Source organism: Crocuta crocuta, unplaced genomic scaffold (genome assembly GCF_008692635.1).
Source record: "Crocuta crocuta isolate KB4526 unplaced genomic scaffold, BGI_CrCroc_1.0 scaffold113, whole genome shotgun sequence".
Taxonomy (NCBI): domain Eukaryota; kingdom Metazoa; phylum Chordata; class Mammalia; order Carnivora; family Hyaenidae; genus Crocuta; species Crocuta crocuta.
In genome coordinates, this window is record NW_027530368.1 from 11,010,864 (window position 1) to 11,038,363 (window position 27,500).

Sequence of the window (27,500 nt, forward strand, 5' to 3'; positions counted from 1 at the left end):
GGGGGGGGGAGGGGAGAGGGAAAATGAGGGGGCGGGAAGAAGCAGAGATGGGCGATAAAAATCACTCTGAAAAGGCTGGAGACTCTGCTTGAGAACCTATCCTCCTCCCCCACCCCCATGCTCACCCCATACAGCCCATTCTTCGCTAATTTCCTCTTCGCTCTATTTTAGCAGTTGGATGTATCTCACACTGGGCGCCATATGCTTCACAATAACTTTAAAAGTAGTGAATCGGCTAATTAGCATTTTTCTTTGAAGTAAAAAATAAATTTGCTCTGCAATATTACACTGCAGCTCTCGATCGCATCACAGCCAGTTTTCTTTTGGAGAGGTTTGCTGGGTGGTTTAAAATCAAAGCACTTTTGCAAAGGAAAAATTACATACTTCTTTTTGAAACCCCACGTTAAAGGTTGGAAAATCCGATGGGCAGTGCGCTTTCCACGGATAGGGGCAGGGTTTTTGAAGGCTTTAGGACCCATTAATATATTTCCTAATCTACGTTGGTCTGGTAATTTCCTTAAGATGAGCAGCAGTTTCGTTTAATAAAAACAGGACCAAATCGAACATTTAAAGCACTTTTAAAACCAAAGCCAACTGCTCTCTGGCCAGACTGTAAGGGCTTGTAGCTGTCAATCAACCCCCAGTCTACCCCGCCTCCCTCATTAGGAAGGTAAACAATGAAAAGAAGAAGTAGATGATGAGGCAGATAGCAGAACAAATGAGGACCTAGAGGGAAACAGGACACCAGATTTTAAAAAAAAAAAAAAAAAAACCCTGGCCACTGCACTGACTCATGCATCCCCCTCCCCCAACAAATGCACTTTCCAAAAAACAGAGAGGAGTGCAATCCTTTCGGGTTTCTCTCTTCTCTCTCCATTGCCCTGGGCAATCATGTTAAAACTCACATGGCTGGTGCTTATTCAGATAAACCTAACAATGCACACCGCTGGTTACCATGTGAATCTTCACAAACCACACAAGAATGTGCTGGTTCAAATCCCCCCGACCCCCTCCAAAGCAAAATTTATTCAAGACAGCAAACTGCTCAGCAGCTTTATGAAAGCAAATGGTGCTAGAGGGAATTCTATCTTGTATTTACAAATTAAAAATTAGATGCATCATCATGCAATAAAGGTTAGAATAGCAGCAAAAAGCTAGAATGCTTTATTCAATTCTATCACTATTCCTTTCTTTATAAGCTCAAATACATGCATATATATATGAAAATGCCAAGTATTAATTATCCACATTTGATACAAAAATTGCACAAATAAGGACATTAACTGGTCACATTACATTCTTATAAAAGGAGAAGTGAAATATTCTATCGCATGGGAAGGAATAAAGAAACTATTACTATGGAAAGTTTTTTTCTGAATATAAGAATTAACAAAAATAATAACAAAACAGCAACATTGAAGAAAAGCCATATCTACCACAATCTTATTCTTTGGATTTAAATGCAACTGTGGGCAGGAACGCAAGACAATTTTCTAATTTAACTCCTGTTCTTAATCAGTCGTACTCTACACAGCAGAAAAATTAATAGGACACTCCAGTTGGAAGGATCTTTAAGGTCATCTAGTCTAATTTCAGGTAACTGTAGTTCTAGAAATATTATCTCAGAGAAAGACCCGCTAAATTTGTAGAAGATTTGTAACTAAATTTTATAATTATTAAGATTACCAGTTTTGATGAATATTAATTTTTCCACTTTCAACCTCAAGAAATCATTCACATTATAAGCTTTATAATTCTTTTCTTCCAAAACATTTTGATAAGAGCTTTATAAATTTCCTCCACCAAATACTTAAAAAATACAATTAAATTGAAAATTATAAATATTTTTAAAATCAAGAAAAAATAAAATTTAACAACAGTCCTATAATTTTCTTAATTAAATTGTTCCTTCTCTGCACTTGACCAGTCACTTCTAAGGCTTTAATTAATAATTAGAAATATCAAGATAAATAAGGCTTTAACAATAAGGATGAGAGAAAATTTTTTTTAACCCCCGAAGAAATGAATAATTTTTAAAAATCTTGACTTTTTCCTAGTTCAATAAAGACATTTCTGTAACAATAACAAAAACATTTTTTAGTTATGAATATTTAGGTTATTTTCATCATTTCACAGTCAAATTTAACTGACATTAGAATTTAAAATGTTGCAGCATAAATTTAAGGATTTCTGACATTAAATTTGTCATTGCTACATTAATATCTATCTACAAAATATTAGTCAACTACAGAGGAAATAGCTATGTGCAGTGAGATTTTACACTAGCAAAACTACTTTTACTTGGCATTTGCTTTCTCATGTGTATATTTATACACACACACACACACACACACATACACATATTTGAATGCTGATGGGATATTAAGTAAACTATTTTGATGATTTAAAAAAATTTAATAATACCTTTAAAACTGATCAAGATTTACATTTGTATGTTCATGCCTAAATTAAAAAAAATTTATAAATCCCCTTTTAACAGTTTCACTTAGGGGTAATGTCATGTTTTAAAAACCTGCATGTAAGTCTATATGTTACCTGTTATGCATTTTAAGAAAGGATTACTCACCTGTAACACCAGTCACAGCTAGCTAGATACACTGACTTTGACTTGAACAGACTACAATGTAGCTTCTGATTAATTTAAAGATTCCAGTGTACTTTTGCTACAAAAGCCATATCCTCTTGCAACAAATAGGATTAAGTTTTGATGCTGCATTTGAGCCAAAGTGTTGAAATAAAGAGATTCTGTTTATGTCCATCTGCACTGAACAGTTTTGTTAATTTAAAAATTTCTTTTTATATATAGGACCAATTATTCATTCCCCAATTGAGTTTATTTGCTGAAGTTGATAATTACCTTGGAAAAAAAGGCAAAAGAAATACCTATAAATACTTCGATAGAAAGGACCTAAAGTTCTTGTAGTAAACCTTCAACCTTGCCACTATAAATAAGCCTGGCACTTTGATGAAAATTAACACTAGTTTTGTAAAGAGCACATTGGGGGATTGCAGTCAAGTCTTATCTTTAGTTCCAGTCAACTAGCAATCCTGAAAGAGTTTGCATCATCATCAGAGCAGGCCATTTGATAGGATTCTACTGCTGTACCTAATCAATCTATGGAAGACTGTGGCTGTGCTGTGTAACAAAGCTAAAATAGATTTACAAATGGGGTTTTAGGGGATAAGCTCCTCCACAGGATTACATATTGATTTTAAATATAAAAAGCTTATCATATAAACCATAACTACAAAAATAGTGAACCTATGCATAAATCCCTTTAGAAGAGCACCCACTTCAAACTCTAAGCCAAGAATAAATCAAGATGTACAAAATCCTAGAGAAGATCCATTTCTTGTGCAGAAAATGAACACACCACTTTCTAAAAGCCCACCCCAATGTGTGCAGAAATGAATTTATCCTTCCTGAGGGGGCATTAAATAATTTGGAACAAAAAAACTATAGGAAAAGTATCTAAAAGATGTTTGTTAGCTTAAGGGATCCTACAACTTAGCTCAGTAGAGTGAAACTCCTGCTATGAAAAATACCTCAAGGAAAAAAAGGCAAAAAACAGGCCAAAGTGATTATGGATTTTCAGAAAAATGGATATATTGAATTATTTTCCTTCTCAAACTGAGCTGCTAAAATATTTCTTTCAATGTGCTATATGGCTATTAACATTCTGTGCTTTTCTCCTGGTAAATAGCTTCAGCAGCAAATTTATTTGAAAAGATTTTAGTTTACTTATTATGAAAACCATCTTATGGCTACTAAATAGAAGATACAGGAAAGAAAAGAGGAATGAAACTTAAAACAAAGGAAAGCAAAACAAAACTAACTAGTGTTGCCTATTCATGTGTTTTTCTGTGGGTATTTACACTCCAAAAGGCTACTGAACTGCATGCACATACATTCTAGGGGCTGACTCAGAAGACACTGTGTTCACAGAACTGATCATCAACACAGTCAATACCTGTCTAGGACAGCCCAGCCCATGCACTGTCCAGGATAGGAGGACAGGCCTCTTACTAACAAAGTATCTTTATTTGTCATCAACAGGCTGCTTCTTTCCTCAAGTCTCTTTTTGACTCAACCAGCAACAGAAACTGACACAATCACATATGGAAGAGTGATCTTAATTAAACAATAAAACAAAACAGAACAAAACCTCAAAAAACTACCAACTGTATTAAATGTGTTAGAAAAAGAAAATCACTTTTTCCCCTTCTTAAAAAATGACTTTGTATTGGTATGAACAAGAATAGGCAGATAAAATGTTAAATTATTCAAGATTGTAGATTTGGTATATAGGGATAGGACTGCCCATAAAAAGGAGATCTTTTAAATGTATCATGGCCCTGTTTTTAAGATGGTATTTGGTAATAATACTGGTTTGGGCACAGAAGCAATATCTGCCTTAAAAGTTAACTGTATTGTATCAAGCTGTATTTTTGGGATAATTTAACTTACTATACATGAGAGAGTGTTTTTAATACTCTGCATTCACTGTAATGTATAATGAATCTATAAAGAAAGAATAAACTGTATAAAGAGTCATACATTATACATACTATATATACATACATTTTATATTACATACATATATATGCCATATAAATAGTATCTGCTATACCCACTTTACATCTGACTATTTAGCTTTCCAATCTCTTTCAAAGGCTACATCATGACTACAAAAGATTTTATCAAGAGGAAAAATACCATTTAGCATACCTGTGCATTTCATTTCAATGGCAAGTTTCACAGAACTTCTTAAATAATTTTGACAAATTTTATAATCATTATCAATTTATAATTTGATACATTTGGATACCCATTTGAAGGAAATTAGTTATCTGAAGCCTTTTAAATAAGGTAAATCAGATTTCTAAATGAGGATATACAAATTTCAGTCATATTTATCAAATAAGGTTACGGATACAAAAGTATTTAAAAATAAAACCTTTATACATGGGTAAGATTATATTTAGATAAATAGCATATAGTTTATTTAATCACAATGTTAATTAACATATTTTAAAAATATATAGTTTCATTTGGCTTTCCTTTACAAACTTAAATTTCTAGTTTCTAAACTAATTAGAATTGGCTTCTTATGGATCAGGTACCTTATCAGGTAAAGAAGGAAATTACTATGGACAGTCAATGGGTTAAGAGGTCAATATAGAATAGGAAAATCAATTTGCATTGATTAGACAAAAGGTCCATTTTCCTGAGCACAAAGGATTAGTTTTTAAGTAGACATCTTTGAACTATAAGACATTTTCAACTAAAAGGTGTAAGGAGAACAGCATTCTTAAACAACGTAAGAATTTTAAAAAAAAAAATCACATTTAGTAAATGCCATAGTTAAGCTAGCTGATGTTTACTGATGTCATGAATCATGGATTACTACATAATTCATTTAAAAGCTTTATGAAAAGTATGGAAGTGTTTCATTTATCTCTTATGTCAATCTTTGCCTGAATATTCACTTAATAGGAGTTGGGATCTTAAGAACTATAGTAGATTGCAGACATATTTCAGCGTTGACATCAATTAAATATTAAGGTAAAATTTAGAGTCTGATGTGAAAAATCAAAATGATAAATCTTTCCCCAACCTCCCTTGTAAAAACAACCTTAAATTTCACATAGTAAAATGTAATTAAATCATTTAACTCCTTATATTTGCCGTTTAATGGACATTCGAGCTTACTGACAAGAGTTTAGACAATTTTGTCTTTAATAGCACACATAATGAATATCTACCTGAATTAGAGTTCTTAGGTTTTATGTGTCTGTTGCTTTCTGACTCTAAGGCATTTATCTGTAATTTCTGTTGGTTCCTAGTCAGGCCACACCTAGTGAGACTAGAAGGGTATTACAGTCTTTAAATCTCCTTGACAGTTGACACTTCATGTACCTCACTCCACCACAGCATTTCTTACCTTCAATGGCTAGCATCGCCCGCAATTCCCGATTCAGCAGCTCATACCGTCGTTCTAAATCATGCTCTTTTTCCCTAGGCAAGTTGCAAAAGTTCATCAATATGCTAATTACTAAATCATTAAACACTTAAAAGAACCTTTAGGTTACATTGATTTTAGGACTCATAACTGACTTTTCTCTTTAACTTTAAGCTACTCCAAACAAACGATACACAAACCTAAAACCTTCCTCAGGTTGAATATTTACTAGTGCTATCATTTTTCTCCTTCAATTCTCAATTGCACAGAGGTATAGTTTAACCTTCAGGTAAGTAGTCTCATGTAAGCTTCTTGTATTAAGTGCCTGGTATAGGGCTATATTGTAAAATATTTTTCATAGTTTACAATAAACATTCTTTTGTCTAGAATGCCATGTTGAAAAGAATACAAGAAACATGTAAGTACTACCAGTGCAAATTTAATACAGAGACAATTAAAAAATCCAGGAATAGTGGAGTTTTGTGCCTCTTCATAACTCTTCTAATCAAGTTCAGGAGTGGCAGAAATGACAAAAATAGAGGTTCTTGCTAAAATAAAACATGTAAGCCTGCTCCTTCCCACACTAGGTGGCATAATATAAGAATATTCTAGTGAACAGAAAGAAACACGCATTAAGTCCTATAGTGAACTAAATGCCAAAGACCAAGAACTGCTTACATTTGGTCTAGTCTACATTTTACTGTACACAAAAGTGATCTTTTTATGATTGGAGAAATCATCCAAATTTAGGGTAACATCATCTGTAGAATACAAATGTACTTTTGTCCACAGTAAGAATTGTTACCATTTTTAACTTAAAATGTGATGTTAAATAAAGTTTAATTTTATTTCTTTTCCCCAATAACCCTTAGTATATATAATCCAAATCTCCTTTTTGGTGCACTAGGGTTTTATTTCTTAAATACAAAAATTTTTTATATTCCCTAGCTTTCTATACAATAAACATTTTTCAGTACATATCACTATTTTAAAAAACTACTGCTCAGATGAGAAATTATTATATACTGTTTTTAATTTTTATTTTTATATAAACTATACTATAATCTCCAAGGAAAGAAAAATATTAAGCTTAATTAAATTGAAACCCCAAAGTAGGCAATGACAAAAAGCCTAAGATTCATTTGTTGTAGGAAAAACAAGCATAAGCATGAGTACTTACAGGAGAGAAAGCTGGTTCATTCTCCTTATTAAAGCATTTTTCTTATTAACCAGCATAAACCATTCCTGCATCATAGCTTCTTCTTCTTCTGTGTTCCTTCCTGTAATTCAGCAAATTATTTATTATTTTATGAAATTTTACAAGCCAAGTAATAGATTAGCACAAGGGTTTTTTTTAAACATGAAATATTTTATCTACCCCAAAAGTACAAATTAAACTGTTTATAATAACATAATAATAAAGTCTAGGGCCTGAAAAAATAAATCAACATCTAAAAGTTCATAAGCCAATCTTCTAAAGCTGGTATTACTCAGCATACATATTTCAGTCCCGCTGAACATATCTGCAGATCATACTAACATTAAGTACAGTGGAAAAAAAAAAAGAAAGAAAATAAAAGAAAAAAAGGAAGGAAAGAAAAAAGTGTTCCAACTTTTAAATCCACCCCAGAGGCTGACTAGTTATATTTCAATAAGGAACTCATGCTGCTAACAGACATACGGTCATGATAAAACAAAACAAAACAAAAAACAAAAAACTCCACCAAACATTAAAAAAATCATTAACAGAATTATAAGACTAATAGGAAGATCACAGAAATCCAGAGATTTTTGTGAAAGCTTCCACTTGTAACAACTTGCTTTTTTTTTCTTATTTTCCTCCCCAAAAGTAAACTAAAGATATACATTCATATATCATTCTGGAACTCATCATCCCTAATAGGGTAAACACATACAAATTATTTTAAATATATTATAAATGACTAGGCTACAAAAAATACCTTTAACTACCTGTGAAAAGACACATAATAATGAACATAATAATGATCAGTACATCACAAAACATTTCAGCAGAGAGAAGATCTAAAATTTAGACTTACTGATTATACATTTAGAATTCATTCTTCATCATCTATACCGCTCCCCACTGAAGGCCAGTATATCAAGGGTTCTAATATATAGTATATATTTGGTATTGTTCATGTAGAAGTAGGCCACAATCACATTCAAGAAAAATATTAATCCCTCATCTTCTTCTCATCTCTCTATTCAAACTGTACCTCTCAAATTTATAATTCTTTGACTTTGTTCTTTCTGAATTTCACCCATGATTGGTTTATTGTTTTGCTAGGCCAGTATTTAATACTTCAGTTCCACTTCTGTATAGATCTGTAGGGCTAATTTAAATATCTAATAAAAAATAAAATATCCTAGCTTTATTTTTTTAGGCAAGATATTTTCTTTTAACTTTCAAACACACAATCAGCCCATTTAAAAAATTCAGACAATAGATACCTAAAATAAAATCAGTGAAAAGCCATGTCCTCGTTCACCAGCCCCTCCCTCCCCATTCCTCTCTCCATCTCTTTTGTCCAGAAGTAAGTACTTCTACAGTTTAGCCCATCTCCTTTCAGACCACACAGATTACTATGTATATCAAATTACTGCATTATGCCTTATTTATAGACAAATACAGGTTTCTTGTCTTTAGCATAAGTAAGATCATATTATATATTGCCTTATGATTTGCTTTTGTTACACTGTTCAAAGATCTACCTCATTATTTTTAATATTTGCATAAATTATGGACGTACCATAATTTAACTATTTCCACATTAATAGAAACCTGAAGAAATTTTTGGAATGGAAACAGAATATAAAGAGCTGATCTGTGTGCAAAAGATCAAACGTGTACTTCAGAGTATCCCTATAAAATAGATATCTGTTGTTCATCATTAGGGAGAATAGTGAGGATACATGCCTTCATCAAATGCTGTTAAAACTTTATGGTATGAAGCAGGCATAGGATAGATTTTTTTGGAGTATGAACAAAAGTCTTTATTGTTTTACAGTATTTTTAATCTCTCTTTTAGGGTAGCTGGTTTTGTATTCACTTTGGACCATGTGATGTCTTGACACTGATCATGTGATACAGGCTGTGATACAGGCTGCGATACGCACAAATCCCTGGGTAGCAACAAAAGAAGAAAGAGTAGAAAGAAAAAGCTGAGAAAAAGCTTGCAATTTGGAAAAAGGCCAATTGTACCCTGGTGAAGGCCTTTTTGATCAGTGAAATGACACATGTGTGCAATATTAATAGGTGCAGTTTTTATGATATTTTATTTGCTGATTAAAGACTTAATTCATATGTTCATAACATAAGTGGCTTCTAAAAATATAGACAGATTAAAACTTTGTTTTGAGTTTAACAACCTATAATTCAGGCTTTCAGCAATACTAGAAGCAACTAGCCTACTCTTAAATTAGCATCATTTTCTTCAATGGAAGACTGCTTCCTTGAGAAAAACAATATTGATATAGTACTGTGTTACTTTTAGTTTAACTTCATGCCTATGATTTCTAGGTAAGAATAAAAGATACCCCTCCTCTAATTGTTAGTAAATGACTAATCATACAAGAGTCTTGTACTTCAAAAGGAAATAAGCCTAACAATAACAAATATTTAAAGACACATTACAGTCTGCCACATAGATTATATAAATTAACTAAAAAAAACATATCTGAGGTTAAATCAATTCTGTATCACTATCTCCTTATCTGAGATAGTATACAATGATGGAAATCTATATTTAGCCTAGTAATAAAAAAATTAAATTTTCTTCTAATACATCATTACACTATTGTTTTTCGGGATTTAAAATTTTTTAAATTTAAAAAGCTTTTAAAAGCCAGTAAGTTGAACCATTACAAATTAATCCTGACTTTAATAACTGGTTAAAGACCCCTTTAGCTTTATAAGTAACAAAAAATATTAAAGCCTGTGATCACAGTGAGCTTTTCTCATTTCTCCTCTAACCATTTGTTATTTAATCCAATACTAGTAATCCAATTTGTCCATCAGACTTTTAAAGGGCAGAATGCAACTTCCTCAGCTTAGACACTTTTCAAAGTACAATATATTTTTCAAATGAATGCTGGATGTTTCATTTTTCCCAACTGTTCCTAGCTCTAATGCATGAGGAAAAAAAGAACAAGATGAACATTGTTCATACTGATTAAGTAAGAGCTCATTAAAGAGCTGTCAGTGCGGTACTTTGAATATGCATGAAGCATATAATCAGATCTAGTACCGTCACTAGAGGAGAATACGGTAAGTACAAAGGATTGATTTAATTACTTAGAGTGGGCTGTGGTGGTAAAGCAGTCTTGTTAGTGCAAAAAGAAAAAGAGGTTGTATTCTGGCACTGTTAGAAAAAAGGCAGTTTTAGCTTCTACCACAATACATAATCTCAGAATAAAGCACTTTACATTGTAGCTTAAAATGAAGACTGTCATTATTTTATAAAATGGCCATAAATCATTTTATCTTGTTTAACCTCACCTGGTTAACTACTTGTCTTTCAAAATTATCTTTAATTTGTAATTACAACTACATTTTTGTCATCATAGAGTCAATACTGATACTTTTAAAAAATCTTAATTCTTTTTCAGTTTTATGAACTGAAAAATTCAAGACGTATACTACTGAAGATCGTTTTGAAATAAAAAGTGACAAAGTACTACAAGTCAATATACAATTACTGAAATGTAAAAACATGGCCGGGTTGTTATACTGTATTTTAAAACACAGTGCCTCAGGTAAATATACTACAAATAATAACATCACATTAACATTTTAAAGTACTGACTAATAAAATCTCTGGTAATATATTTTTTTCTTTTTTTCTCCTTGAAGACTTCTGTTTTTATTTAGCCTCTAGGAATGTAACATCTTTTCTGACATCACAATTTCTTAATGTCAATTTTTTTTCTTTTAGCCAATTACTACAACTGGGATATGATTTGTAAAAATTATTAAATGATCAAGAATAATGATAATGGCAGGAAGAGTAACTATATAAATATGATTTCCAATCATTCTCCCTATGACATAGTTCACAAAAACTACTTAACAGGATGCAGCATAATATCCAGCATTATATACTATAATATACTTAACACCTTAAGCACTATAAATACTTAATAAAAGCAGGTTGACTATAGCAACCATTTTTATATTCCATCTTCTCCAAAAATCAAAAAAGATTTAAAGTTAAGATTTAATTTCATTCAAGAATTCATTCATTTATCCAGGAATACATATGTGGTTTTCATTTATTTTTTCAGAAGCAGTATTCTCAATGTAAATTTTTAAATGAATAAAGGAAAAGTGATGTCAAAACCCTAAAGTTATCAATCATATATTCAAAAACTGTCTACTAATTAATCTTCCCTAATTAATCTTTCTCCATAAACTTATCATCTATTTAGAAAGATATATTTTTAGGCAGTGAATACTTACATACAATTTAAAATAAAGAACAATACAATTTTAGCTAAACAGAAGATGATTTCAGTGGAAAAGAATGAAAACATAAAGATGTAGGCTATTGTTGTACATATAAACGAATTCAAAATTTCTACCTTGAAAATGTTAAATCCTGAAATCTTGCCATAGCCCCATCTAAGGGATGGCTGACCAGTGATCACATATGGCCCTTAAGGGACACAATGTAACAAAGCCACACCAAACAAAAACAAAAAAGTTGCCATTACAAATTGTCCTCATGGTACGATAACACCAACATGATGACCTTTGAAAAACAGAATGTATTACAGTAGAGAGACTAGCTGGTACCAGAGAATCACATTTTAATAACAAAGGAAGCGAAATCTGGTAGATTTATTTAATGGACAAAAAAGATGAATTTACTGTAGTTATGTAGGGCCATGGACACATCAACTCCTGAAGCAACATTACTGCAAGATTACTGCAAGATTCCAGGGCATCCATTTTAGAAAATATTTTAAACTTAGAAAATAACTTTATTATGAAAACATTTTACTATATAAGCAAATAGCCGATAAATGTTTCTACCCCAAGAATATCCTGAAACAGCAATCAATATACAAAGAATCTCATAATCTTTACTGATGTTTTTCAGCAATAATGGTCTTAAAACTATTTGCTTGGCCTGATATATTTGTTATAGTATTAATATAAACTTTGGGGAAAATCTTGTCTCCTATTGTTGCAGTAGAATAAAAACTAACACACTCTCTCAAAATAAACACACCTCTTATTTACTCATTTGGTAAAACAGAGATTTAGGGCAACGTTTTTCTACAGATAAATTCCGATAGACTTTTAGCATATACTTCTTACAGGAAGAGGTACAGACAGCTTCACCAAAGTTGTTCCTCCATAAACTTAAACATAAAAAAAGCTATTTCTAAAGGTTGGAAATTAACAGCAATCTTCTTGTACCAACTCCCTAATAGAGTCTGAACAGCCTTTTTTATGCCAAAGGTCAGTGCTAGATATCCCAAAGGTAAACCTAGCACAAACTTAAAACAGCAAAAATAAATAAATAAATAAATAAATAAATAAATAAATAAATAAATAAACAAANTCATGGGAAAATTATAACAAAAAATTCTTTATATTACTTATAGTTTAGAATTTTCTTTGAGTTACATATGGGATGGGTTTACACCTGCTAACCTTTCAGTGATAAGAGCATGTGAAGGTATTAATATGACCCACATTTCAGTTAATGCATGATTATCTTCACTACCCACAAACAGCCATGTGACTAAAGCTAAAATGCTCAGAACATAAGTCTAAAACTGCACTTACTTTCCAGAGGTATATTTAACATATTTTGTTACAAAAATGTAGTGAGTCATTTTTATATAGGCATCATTGAACCAGACTACTGTCTACTTAGTGAATCAATTAGGCATCCTGTAATAAGGGGAAAATTTGAATTGTGAGCCATGCTTACAGATGGATAGCTTCCCCTGCCAGTTCGCCCCTCTCTTGAAGTCCTTTTGTTTGGACTGCACCTGGCGGACTCCTCTCTACCCCCTCTCCTTGTCCAAGAGCCTTCACACAGTCATGTCATAGAAATGACTTAAAGAGTGGCTCCAGAAGTGACAGAGACTAATGTTAAAGACAAACATGAAGATTTGATTAAAAGTATTTCTTGAAAGGTGGGAGTGGACAGAAGCAATATTTCCAGATTAATGTATTTTAAGATGTGATTTTAAATACGCATGTGTATACAGTTAAATAAAATATTATAAAAGATATTTCTAACCTTTTATATATTTAAGTAAGTCAAAATTTCTGGTGGGGGGCTCTTCTCATTGGGAGAACAGAGGTTCATCTTTTTTTTTTAAAGGTCATTTAGGCATACTGTTTTTTAATAGGGTGGTTTCAGAACCCAATCTATAACTTAAGTATTTTATGGAAATATTCGTTAAGTATATGGAAATGACTAACAAATAAACCTTAGAATAAAGACCTCTTTAGAATTAAGACCACCCTTATGAATGTTTACTCGTATTGACTCTGAGGTACTTTTGTGGATAAGACTATAAATTCTGATAAGGCCAAACATAATGTATAATTGTACTGTCTATAGTTTCTGTGGCTGGTTAGAGATATTATTGTGAATATGATGCAAATAAGATGAACACTGATCTGCATCCAAAATGGCTTTTTTTCCAGCTTGGCTAAAAACAAACAAACAAACAAAAAAAAAACAACTTGACTGAGCTCCTTGAATTTAGATTAATGAACCTCTGAGTCTTAGTTTCTTTTCTTCTTCTTCTTCTTCTTTTTTTAGAGAGAGAACACAAGCAGGTGAGTGGGGCAGAAGATGGAACTGAGAGAGAGAGAGAGAGAGAGAGAGAGAATCTTAAGGAGGCTCTGCGCTGAATATAGAGCCCAACACAGGACTCAATCCCACAACCCTGGGATCATGACCTGAACCAAAATCCAGAGTCGGAAGCTTAACCAACAGAACCACCCAGGTGCCCCCTTAGTTTTCAATTCTATAAGGGTAATCAAATTGCTTATCTCATATGGTTGTTAGAGGAAATAAATGAAAAAATCTATGTAAAACCTTAGCACAGTACCCAAGACTAAAAATGCTAGCTACAATGATGATGATGATGGTGTCACGTGCAGGCAGCGCTGTGCCAGGAAATGCAGATACCAAGATGATCAAGATGTGATCCCTCTCCTCAAAAGGTTCGTAGTCTTATGTGGACAGACACATAACCGGGAATAACTAGAGTGAGGGTAAATTTCTAAACAACTCCACAGACACAAATTATATTTGAAATCTTTGATAGTCCTAAATTCTACAGTTAGTATAGTTAGTATGTCTTTGGTCCTAAGCAGGATAGGTAAAAAATGTGGATGAATCAGTACAAACTCATTTCTGCAGCTGGAAAAACAAAGTGAAAGCTCTACAGGGTCATCAGTGTCACTACTGCATACAAAAGATGGCCATAACAAGGACATAACTATGTGGCTGTGCTCCAGGTAATAAAAGTCTAGTTATTTCCAGGGTGTTAGAGATTTAAGAACGAAGGAGACCGTGGAATACTTTTTTTTTTTAATTTTTTTTTAATGTTTTATTTATTTCTAGGAGAGAGAAAGAGACAGCGTGAGCAGGGGAGGGTCAGAGAGAGAGGGAGACACAGACTGAAACAGGCTCTAGGCTCTGAGCTGGCAGTCAGCACAGAGCCCGACGCGGGGCTCGAACCCGCGAACCGCGAGATCATGACCTGAGCGAAAGTCGGACGCTCAACCGACTAAGCCACCCAAGCGCCCCTCGTGGAATACTTCTTAACATCAAGAGTAAAGAAGGTAAATTTTAAGATAGAAAATTATAAACTACTAGAACACATTTAAAAGTTTACTAGTTATTAACACAAAAGAAATATTGAAAAATGACAATTTGAAGTAAAGGTGTATATAATTTAAAAGAAAGCCCTCAATAAGAAAAACTAAATATTTATAACATAAACACCTTCACCGAGGATGTAAGTTTTCATCATTTTTACAGAAAGAGATTTTGATTTTAAAAGCCGAGCATCTTTAAAATCAGCTTATGAAATTGGCAATGCAGATGAAATAGCTGATTTACTAAATGCCAGGTGAGAATGAGATTAGATTCTGTTGAGAATGTGGAAAATTAAATATGTATCATTTTTAAAATATACAAGGACAAACCAGGTAGATATTCTCCAAATAGGCTTCTTTCTAATAAAGAGTTTCTCCAAAGATGTATTATGCAGTCAGTCAGCTACTCTTTTAGGTAACCCCCTCCTGTGTTGCTTGAAGTGTTTAAATGTCCTTAAAAATCATACCCATGGTGTCTTCAGTGCCTTCAGTTTCCAGTAAGCGATGATCCAACCCCCAACTCTCAATGCACAGCCTGCACAGCAACCTCTTCTTTTACTCTATACCTTCGTTCATCATGCATGTGTACAGATAGCCAAGTAACACTGGGACATATCCTTCCCTATGTACCTTCTTAAATATCTTTATTCGGTGAGGGAGAGCAAAAGGGAATTTAACCTATTCCTTTCTAGTCTATGGCCACATTGAGTCTCAGAACACAGAAGCCTCATCAAAATGGGACACTGCAGAACCATCTCCAGCAGCACTCTAACCTGCACAGAGCTTCAAAAATTACACAACACTTTGAATCAAATGCAATCAATGCTGTTTTGCAAGACCAGGCCAGGTGACTAGTCTGGATTTCAGCAATATACCAACTCACCCAATGCCCCTTAATCTTCTCAGTAGAGCCATTCTCTTCACCAGGGTACACAAGAGGCCTTCATGATGGACTTGTATCCACAGTGCTGTTTCCTGAAGCCTTGAGAATAACAGTATCTCACAGAAGCTACTGTATGTAATATATCTCTCTCATCAGATCAGTGACAACCAGAAGCTTTCTTATGGGCTGGGAATAAATAATGATGACGACGATGATGATGATGATGATGATGATAGCATCAAATATTGAATGAGGTTATATAACTTAGAGCTAGCTGGTGGTGGAACTAGGCCTCAAATGCAAGCAGTCCATCTTGTAAACCACCACTCTTAGCCACCCCACCTGACATGCATAGGTAACCAATCTTACAGAACAGGCCCTTTATTTGGAATTCAGACCAACCTTGACAAAGCTTTCTGAATGATTCTGATAAGCAAAATGGCATAAACAAAACAAAACAAAGAGCAAACCTTCAAATCTCTGATTTAAAAAATCCATTCTGTTCACTTACTAATTCATTTGTAGTGGGGACTTTGTTTGCTTTTATAATGTAGGCCAATGAAACTTAATAATGATCTCAGAGCAGTACACCAAGCGATGTTAAGGGGAATCAGCCTTTCTTCCTATGCAGATATATCCTTATGATCCCTGAATTACAGATTGGTGTACACTGTCTTCTAGAAACATGATTCCAGGAAAAGACCTGTCACTTTTTGGCTAACTATAAGCTACTCTGATTCCATTTGAGTATTTAAGGCATCCTTCAATAAAAATGGCCAAACAAGATTACTCTGCCTAGCACTGGATTATCAGGGAGGATTCAAATTCCAGCCCTGCTCTTGAAGAGCTATGAGAACTTAGATAAATTACTTTATTTCCCTATGCCTCAATTTCCTCATTTGTAAAATAAAAATAATAGTACTACTTCAGGGGGATTCTAGGAAGATAAGTGAGCCAACATGTGTAAAACACTCAGAATAGTGCCTGGTGTATAATGTTATTAAATCAATGTAATGGTGGTTGCTATGTTATACTGCTATTGCTGTATTCTCTCTCTCTCTCTCTCTCTCTCTCTCTTTCTCTCTCTCTCTCTCTCTTTCTCACTTTCTCTACGTATACACATATAGCAAAAAGCCACATTCTTGATTCAGACTTTAGGATCTTCCCTGACCACCTGAGTCCTAGGATTATTGATGTTATACATTGACTAAGAAGTTTCTATCTTTACATATCCATTTTACTGGATTAGTCAACCACATGCTTCCTACCATCATTTCAAGTTTTTCATTCCCCTTAAATATAAAAGCCCATCAACAACATATTTCCCATTTTTCTTTTCTTAAAGGATCAACTCAAAATGCAAATCCTCTATGAGAGATGTTCCCTTTTCCAAGGTTTTACATTCTGTTAAATCTATTCCAAAGAGTCCCTTACTAATAGCAGTATCTTCGGTCAGAAATTCAGAGAAAATAAAAATCTAATGTGTAACTACCAGAATCTCTAGAATTCCTGAAGATGAAGTTATTTTCATATTTTTCCTCAACTTAATCCCCAGGATATGTTCAATTCTCCTTTTTATCATGATAGCAATGTTTAGATACCTCTTAGATTGAAGAGCATCATGCTGCCCCAATAGTGCCTTTCAGATCCTTACATAAATGTTAGGGGCCAATCTCCAGCAGTTAGCCATATGTCCTTCTGTTGTGTTATGTGTCCTTTCCCTTTCTCTCCAAAGCTACAGCTTACTTATAAAGGGTCAGAGCAACCACATCTAACACACTTAATCTACATTCTCACCCAAAGTAATGGGAATTCCAAGTCTGTTTGGTCCCCACAATGTTTCTGTTGGTATTATTAGAAGAATAAACAAATGTTATTTTATAAATAACAGAATGAATAAATATTATCTCAGAATTTAGTAAAATAGCTACCTAGTCAACAATGACAATTTTAAAATGTTCAGCATAACTTTACTACTCTTTTAATTAAATTCAAAATAAGCACTTGAATTAAAACAAGTGGTATTAAAAGTTTAAATTTTTAGCTCCCTCTAATTTTATTCTCATAAGAAATTAAAACATTTATGGCTAATAACTTATTTCTGTGGCAAGTTATTTATACTCAACATAAAACTATTGCTATTTTTTAAATCACTGAAATGCATAATAAACTCATTTTTTAAATTAAAAAATTATTTTTAAACTTTTCCTTATGGAGGTAGATCCTTCAAAAGCACAACAGATAGACCTCTGACCAGGTCCATCAAATCTCAGATCAGAAGTGTCTATTTAGGAGACATGCTGGTGGGGAAGAAATGTTGGGTGTTTTATACAATTCCTAGCTTTGGCCACCAAGTGGTGCTATTAATTCAGAGTGAACTAGTATTTGGGGGAGTGGGGTTGGGTGGCTTTGGGGTGGGTAAAATATATAAACAGTCAATAAATGCAGAAAGCACTCACAAGTTAGATGTTCATAACTGGTTATACTGTGAATTTACATATCATCTCCCACTCAATGTCACCAGGATAAAAACAGAAGAGAAAACTAATTCACATACTCTTATTTTGGTGATAAAGTCCACTATACTCCCTCAGGAAAATAACTATTTATACATACAGTTTGTATCAAACTTTATCCTTTCAGGCTGTGCAGCTATGAAAATAATCACACAATTTTGATTAATCTTCCTCCCTCTACATTAATCCAAATTACTCAATTAAAACAAAGACACACACATACACAAAACCTTTACATAAAAGTAATCTGCAATAAACATTACAAATCAGAGTAAGCATTTAAGAAAATCTAACTTCATTTTATTTATCTATTTATTTAATATTTATTTTTTCAGAGACAGAGAGAATGTACACAAGGGCAAAGAAAAACAAAACTTTAACTTAATTTTTAAAAAAAGTACCAGCCTGACGTTTTTTCCTTAACTTATATTGTAAACTTCTGAAGAAACAGCTCGTAAATGGATAATGCCTTTCACATTCTAGCTTAGAAATGACATGTGGGGAGGACAAGGGAACACGTAAACAGATGCAATGATTATTTATGTTTAGTGTTCTTACGCAGTGCACCTAGAGGCCTAACTAGGTAGGTTAAAAACCCACCTAGTCATGGAAGGAAAGATATAATAATTTACAATTCACTAGAATAAGAGCTAGCAATATCTATACAATAGGACAGTGATTTGAAAGCATTACTTTGTAAGTCTGTATAACAATAAAAAGAAAGTTCACAGCTATTCAGTTGGAAGTTCTAACCCAAATATCCAGTTGTCTCTGTACATTTACAGTTTTAAGGAATTTTTTTTTTTCAGGAAATGTTTCCATTTGGGGAAACTTAGAGAAAGGTGTTGGAACAGAGCTCACATCCCTTCACAAACTTGATTTTGACTCTGGACTGAGGAGGTAATTCATACATGCCTAGCCATCTCTGATATCATTTTTTTATCAAATCAAATGGTGAAATCTTGGTTGAGCTTCTTAGGAATAGTGTCAGGATGAAAAAAAATGTCTCCTCGACAATGCATATGCAAAGTTGGTTCCTACATGGATGTCGTAAAATAAAATTTTCAAAATACAATGCTTGTTTATTTCTTTAAAAAAAAATTTTAAATTCTTTGTTTTGAGAGAGAGAGATCAGAGAGCCCAAGTAGGGAGGGGTAGAGAGAGGGACAGAGAATCCCAAGCAGGCTCCACACTGCCAGCACAGAGCCCAATGTGGGGCTTGATCTGGAGAACTGTGAGATCATGACCTGAGCCAAAACCAAGAGTTGGATGTTTAACTGACTGAGCCACCCAGGTGCCCCAATGCTTGTTTATTTCTATATGTGCCTCATGAAACTCATATAATTAGTATATCAATTCACTGAAACGTATACAGTTTGAGGGACTAGCAAATTCCTAAGGTTTCCTCCTAGCTATTTATTTAGTTTTAAAAATGTCCACAGAGTTATGAGTTGTGTTTTTTATATAAGCCAAAGGTTAAAAAAACAAACAAACAAACAAACAAAAAACAACACCAACAACTTTCCAGTCTTATGTCGAATTGCCAAATCAGTTCTTCAGGCATTTTTTTGGGTGGTGGGGAAAGGGAGCGGGACAGAGGGAGTGTGTGTCTGTGTGCTGAGGGAAGAGAAGAGTTGTGATAGAATGGGAGATACGCATATTACTTAGAGGCTAAGGAGAACTTTAAATAAAGGTAGAAACAATAATAGATAAAGAAGCCACTACTTTAACAGCAGCTACTTTTATACTGAGTACTAACCCTCTGCCTGGCTCTGTGCCAAGTACTCTTATTTTTGTTAAATTTTACCTATATCTGTATCAATATATTTTGTACTCTCAATAACCTTCTGAAATAGATGTTATTGGCCTTTTTTTTTATTTTTTTATTTAATGGCTGAGGAAATAAACAGAGGCTCAGAGAGGTTAAGTAACTTGTTTAAGACCACCAGATTCTAGCTGGTATCTTGCTCGTTTTCAAGTCTATGCTCTGATATCTTTATGCTGTGCTATTTTCCTTAGAATTTTTAGCAATGTGGACTTAACGTATCTTAGCCCCATGTTTCTCAAAATGTGGTCTATGGATTACCTGTATTAGAACTGCCTAAAATATGGGCCCCACCTCCGAACCACTGAATCAGAATCTTTCAGGCAGGTCCTGGGAATCTGTATTTTTAACAAACTCCTCAGGTGGTTTTTTAATGTAGGTAAAAGTTTGAGAACTGCTGTCTTAGCCCTTTCACAAATAAGTCACCAAGATCTTTCTTTTTTTTTTTTTTAAAGAAAGGGTGATATTTCATGTATAAGATGTTATTTTAGCATTGGCATGACATTACACAAATTTAATTTCACATTCAGAAGAAAAACACTTTGCTGCCAAATCAGTTCAAATGCCTAAATTTTGTTTCATAGATAGATGCTGAGAAAAACACATTTTCCTGGAATTTCTACTTTTTTAAGTGTTAAAAAATTTTATTACAGTCTAGAATAAGGATGTACCTCACTTTAGGCAATAGACATGTTCCAAATTAAAATTATGGTGATGTGATAATACTTTAGGTTCAAAATTATATATTTCCAATTCAAATTCTACTTAGTAGTGGAAAATACTTTCTAAATATCACTGGTAGAAATTATATATATTTGTTCTGGATAAATGAACAAACATGAATCAGCAAATGAAAAAGTCACCTTAAGACTATACAGTGAAAGCCTGGGACATACAGTGAGTGCCAAGGAGAAAAACAAATGTTAGAAATGAAAACTTTAGGAGGTTCTCTGTATTCTGAATCAGAGAGATTCCTTTCTAGAAATCCTATGATCCAATATCTACTGCAAGAACTAGAATGATTCAACAACAGTTGAGTGCTACTACACTTTGATATAATTTATAGATTTTCCTTCTTTAAATAATCCAAATACTGAAATGCAGATAGAAACAAGATATTGAAGATGTTTGAATTAGCTGAACAAATTGTGAGAGTAAAGAAATTCTGAAAGTATGACAGTAGTGTTAATTTTTCTTGTAACTACAGAAGGAAAAAACTAAAGACAGGAAATAATTTACGAATATTACCAACGTTTAAAATTGAAGACAGCAAAAACACTGTAAGCACCTTAAAATGTAAGCTTTCCTTTTATTTTTTTTAAGTTTTCTTTAAATGTTTAAGTAATTTCTACACCCAACATGGGGCTCAAACTTATAAACCTAGACCAAGAGTCATTAGCATAGAGCTCGACTGAGCGAGCCAGGCGCCCCTGTAACTTTCCTTCTAAAACAAACTTTACTATTTCCTTTATATTGTATTTCTATTTATAATGAATTATTTTCAATAGTCAAAGGCCTATTCCAGTATATATGCAATGTATAAGTAAAATGTATATATATGCAAAGAGAACAATATTAATTTATTATAAGTATTTTATTTAATGCTTGATGATGATAGGTAACATTCCTAACATACTAGTGTTCTTCATCCTTCAGTACATTTTTATTTTAAAGGTGACTTTGATAAATTTAAGTATTAAAGAGATGATATAAGTAATAATAGCTGACATTTATTGAACACTGTATATCCACCAGACACTGTGCAAATGCTTCTTATATAAGGTATATAATTTAATTCTCACAATTCTTTTAGCTGCCACCCCATATCAACTCTGACCTAGTGTGACCAAGTTTGAACTCATTATATGCGCTAACCAGGGTTTAGTTTGTATACTCAAAGTATAGGCATAACAGGGCCCAAAAATATTTATTGAATGATAATTACCAGACATAAAAGGATAAATGAATTTCCTCCTTTATGGGAATTAAAGTTAGGTTCTTTTCCCCAATTTTTTTTAAAGCCATAGTGTCCTCATTTTGTTAAAGTGGAAACTGAGGCTCAAAACTGAAAAACTAAGCTAGTAAACAGGAATGAATATAACAAGTACTAGAATGGGATCACTCACCCAGCCAGGGTCCCAACTCAGCGCTGGAAGAACTGAGTCCCATGTTTTCAGATGAAGGTATACTAAGGATTTTAAGCATGGAAGAAAAGGCTCCCTTATAATTATGCTAACAGCAATGGAAGACAGAGGGCTTTAGTAGGTAATGGATAAGAACATGGGAGAGAAGGTTCACCTGGAGACCTTGAGGAGCTGGGCCTTGGCTCACTGTTCTTCTACCTTGACTATGATTCAATCAAATGTGACAGAATCAATTGTTTGACATGTTCTTTCATGCTTTTAATTTTTCTGAATATTGTATTAGAATACAATTGCATGCAGTTCTGTCAGTTTTTGCAACTAGAAAATGATTTTATATTATTTTGCACTCGGAGTTTGGTGACATAAAATTAAAATTTTGATGCAGCTAAAAACACAGAGACATACATGAGACCTGTAACACCACATTTACCAAAAATGTTACCATTTTACTTCCAAAAAGGAATGATTTCTATCAACTCTTATAGTCTATCAAAGGATGTGGCTCCATGCCTCTGGAAATTATACTAAATACTCATTTTGTAGAAAAATTTCAGACATAAAATGTTATTTACTGGCTTCTCTGTTATGATACCAAGTCAATGCCTTATGAATCATCATTAGTAATTATTTTAGTGGGGAACCTATGGTATGTCATATGATGTTAGAAAAAAATTCTCATTAATGAAATCTATAGTTCTTAACTTTTTTAAGTTTTGTAACTAACATGCCAAAACACATATCTCACACTTAGTTTAATGTATATTTTCAGTGACATGGCCTCTTTTCTCATTGTAATTTGTGTGCAAGTAGACATATTCATGTCTATTTAAAAAGAACCTCTATAAAATGTCTCCATCTTATTACACAAATACTAATTTCCATCCATACTTGTAAGAAACATAGAAATATCAGACTAAATGATAGAGAATATAGAATAACCAGATATAAAACACACACATTGTTCTATTCAGAATGTAGTTTCTACTTTTTGCTGACTTTATTAACTATAGTTGTCCAATGTTATTCTTATTATAGTAGGGTTTCCCTACTTCTTGAGGTTAGAAGTGTGAATAAATCACAGCATCTTAAGAGGCAAGATTTTAAGCCACATGCTCAAAGTTGAATGTATGAAACTACAACTTCTCAGGATAAGAGAATATTTAAAGAATAGTATACAGAAATATCAGAAATTTATGTATCAAGTCTGAAAAAATTGCCAAAAACTTTCTCCACACAAAACCTGAAAAGTGTTGCTATATCAAACTTCCTTTCCTGGCTATTTACTAAGTTCAGATATCTTCATATATAAAAATGTGTCCAGTTTTGGTTTTAATTTTCCCCTTACAGATGCGGGTATGGTGAGAGATGCAGCTGACTACTACTCGTAATCTCCTAGTAAGTGTACAGTGATTGCTACAGAAAAGAGATAGAGCTGGTGAAAAATATGTTCCTTACAAATACATAATTTAAATCTCATAAAAATTTTTTTTATCAAAGAACCTATTTTTATAGTATTTACCAGGCAATCTTAACTTTATATTGTTATCTATACCCTAAACCATAAAAACTATATAACTTGCCATTTTCTAAATCATGGAATCAAATGGTTTATATAGACTCTGATTTAATGTTAATGAATTTATAGACACAAATAGCTAGCATCAAGGCTACAGTGAAAAGCAGAACACTTCAAGCATTCAATACAGTGAAAGGGGCAGATTAGAGATCAATAACAAAATCACCTGGTAAAAAAGGAAAAAGGTGTTGCATTAAAAGGCTTTTTGCTTTACATGTGAAACAATACTGAGAAACCTGTATTTTAGCACTTGTACTCAACAGGCACTCCAACTATGCTACGATGAGAACAGAATCCCATCCTTTCTAATAATCTTGTGACAAAAGCTAAAAGACATCATCCTATTAACTAGTGATCTCAACTGCTAATGCGGAGTACTTCCTGGTGCCTTTTATGTAGAATGCTGCTATTAAAAAACCACTAAACATTCACTGTGAACAACACAGAATCATTCATCTTTTATCAGCATCTCTTGTTAGAAGAGTATGAGTGGGGCTGAAGGTGTCATTGATATTATGGAGTGGAAATTAATCAGAAATTTTTCTCATATTTTCCTCATCTCACTAATTTACTTTTGTACAAATTTCCTCCTGTTAAAAAGTTCATACCCAACCCCCTGTTGTACTCTTTTAAGTTGAGAATATTCAACGAGTGCGTCCACTGAAAAGCACCAGGTCCTAACACAAAAAGCATTCGAAATTCTCATTTAGTTGTCTTTATTTTGCTAGCGCCATGTGGTCCTTGAAGATGTAGAAAACACGGGAAGCCGAGTAAAGATCAGAGCAAGCTCATTAGCATTCTGACAAAATTGGAGTGGTGGAGATGTATAGTTTGCCTAGTTTGTCGTTTTGAAAGCTACCGGTGGTAAGCTTTCTATTTCATTGTGCTTTTGTCTTTTGGGGGGGTTTCAAAGCAGCAGGGTATTTGTTAGCCCTAGGTTTGTACAATGCATTGTGGGAACCTTTCCTGCACATTCAGCCCTATATAGTATCATTCCAGTTTGAGTCAAAAAGTTTTTTTTCACCATTTATAAGAAAGGACATGTGTATGAATCTTAGTGCATACCCTCAATACATTTATCAATGCTCTGCTTTTCTCTTTTGCCTGAATCATAAAGTCCAAAAAGAGTCAGAAACAGAACCTAAGTGATATAACTTTCAGTCTTTTAAAAATGTTGCCATTTATTTCAGAACACAACACTAAAACATTTGTTTTCTGTTCTTTGTCATAAACAACAGACAAGTAACATGCAGGACTGATTCAGTTACTTAAAATTCAAAAGCTTACTGCTCACTATAATAGAACTCAATTGTATTTCTGAAAATAGTATAGAGGGAAAAAATGGTTTGCACTTTAGAATTATGTAAATAAAGAATACCTCTTAGAAGACTTAAATAACTATTACCCCAGTCATTTGATTTTCTTCATCGTCATCGTCATCTTCTTTTTCTTTTCTTTTTTTAAGACATAAAGCTCACTTTGAAGAGCTAAATGGGCTACATTAATGCTACTATTCAACATGAATGTTTCCAAGTTGCAATGAAATGGATAAACGTCTTTGGGGATGAATTTATCTGCTAAATCCTTGTGGTTGCCCTCCTATCTTGGATGATGACCCAAAAGAATGTCAACAGCTCATTTCCCAGAGAGCTGGAAGGAGTCCCTATGCAAGCCATAATCTGCTCATTCTCAAAGAACCATTTCAAACATTATATTTCGCAAGCAGTTTTAAGTGATTTCCCTCTCATCTCTAGTATCCTAACAGTACTTTGGACATCAGTGCCTAAGAAACAAGGGCTAAACAAAGTTTACACATGAATGCTATATATGGCATATAAATTTTAAATTCATTTTCAATATACATTTTAAAAACATAGTCATCTAGTTACATTAATATATTTATGGCATTAAATGAGATAAATGTCTAACGATTAGTATTTGTTTTTCTATTGTGAAAAAAAGTGTTTTTTATTACTAGTCATTATTTTACTTAGAATCAAGCCTTATTTATGGGGAGCATGTACAGTTTTTCTTAATTTGTAATTATGAAAAGCCCAGGAGAAGCTAAAAAGCAGTAGTGAGTGAAATATTGTATATGAATAATCTGGTAAAAGTAGCTTATCATTAAGAGAATGGATCATTTCTATATAAAACCTCTGATATAACAGCATTTCATTCTGTCACCCTTTATTTCCTTTGTATATTAAGAAGCCACTAGGCTAAGTAGTTTGTCATCCTGGGAGGGAGAGTTTTTACATATTAACTATTCATATTATAGTAGAATATGTAATTAAAACAATGCAACTTTTCTTTTTTTCTAATTCAAGCTCTAATATTCACCCCTTAAGGCTTTTCTTAGGCCTTCTTTTATAGTTTAAAAGCTCATTCTTCAAACAAACAAACAAACAAACAAACAACAACAAAACCCAGAAGAAACTGCCATGTATAATTATGTGATTATGGTGCGAGCCTATTTATATATTGTTAAAACATGAAACCTAACTAACTTAAAGCTTAATATTTTAATGTATCCCAACACTGAGCTGTTCTACTGCTAGCTTTAAAGCTATATTTAAAAAAAGGATGTTACTACAGTAATAATGACTGAATTAGTTCTATACTTTGCAATATTAGTATAGCTGCAAAATTATTTATCTACTTCACTGCCTCTTCCTACCAAAGTTTCTTGAATAAAATCGTTTGGACTAGCTATATCAAATTAGAGAGCAGTCAGGAGTATCTAAGTCCAGCTTTAAAACAAATATCTTAACAATTACTTAGCCATATGGAAAATAGGGTATGTCTCTCCTGAAGCCATTTAAAAAAATATTTCCTATCTTGAATTTAGACTTCATTAGAAACCATTTCTGACTTGTAATGCTTAGCTTGCTGAAATATCACTCTTTCAAAGAACCATGAAAAGTCAGGTTAAAAAAAGCAGGACTTTTTTTTTAAAGCTGCCAATTAACAATTTTCTAATTTTTAAAGCCCATTACATTCGTAGCTATAAAATTTTTGAAATCCAGAAAACAAAGTGTAATTAAAGCATTTTGAATAAACAAAAGCAGCTGTATGGTTAGAAACACAGATACACACTAACATAGCTTATTTTTTTATATTATACCAAATTTGAAGCTTCTCCACAAGTGTTCTCACTGTACTGTGTTTGGGTTCCTGTGATTTAGAGGCCAGATGCTTTTCACAAATGACCAACAATTGTAGTTTGAATAAATTAATGATTGATTTTTTACAGCTTTGATGGAATTAAGCATACTCTTTTCTAAATGTGCCTATGTGAATGTTTTCCTGTNCCAGGAATAATCCCTCTGTTTAGTTCAACACTATGGTTAGCCTTAACACTGCCTCTATTATCCAATGGATTTAGAGAAACTTTCATTTATTTGTTGGCCTCAGTTTTCAATTCTGTTGCCCTCTTTAAGGAAACCTAGACTTACTCCTATGTAAGTCAATTTGCATACTGGTACAATGAAATATCTTAGAATTTTCATTACCCTATTAAGCTAAATAGGGGCTGTGGTACATATGTAATTTGAAAAATACATGAAAAGAATAAAAATATAGGCTAATAATCTTACTAAAGATTTTAAAAACACACTGTAACAAACCTATGCTTCCAACAATATTTTAAAAATATATAGCCACCTATTTTTAAAAAACCCAAAACCACTGG

The 27,500-nt window shown here is 33.0% G+C and overlaps 1 protein-coding gene across 3 annotated transcripts in view; it reads right to left on the minus strand.

The window, feature by feature from the left end:
• The window catches only part of EHBP1 (EH domain binding protein 1), a 350,991-nt gene that overhangs the window by 1,716 nt on the left and 321,775 nt on the right, over positions 1–27,500 (minus strand). For all 3 annotated transcript variants that reach the window (XM_077766441.1, XM_077766440.1, XM_077766439.1), the window contains 2 exons: positions 7,165–7,264; positions 5,967–6,040 (listed from right to left, as the gene is read on the minus strand). In XM_077766441.1, the coding sequence (XP_077622567.1) occupies positions 5,967–6,040; positions 7,165–7,264 (174 nt within the window). The remainder of the gene's footprint in view (positions 1–5,966; positions 6,041–7,164; positions 7,265–27,500) is intronic.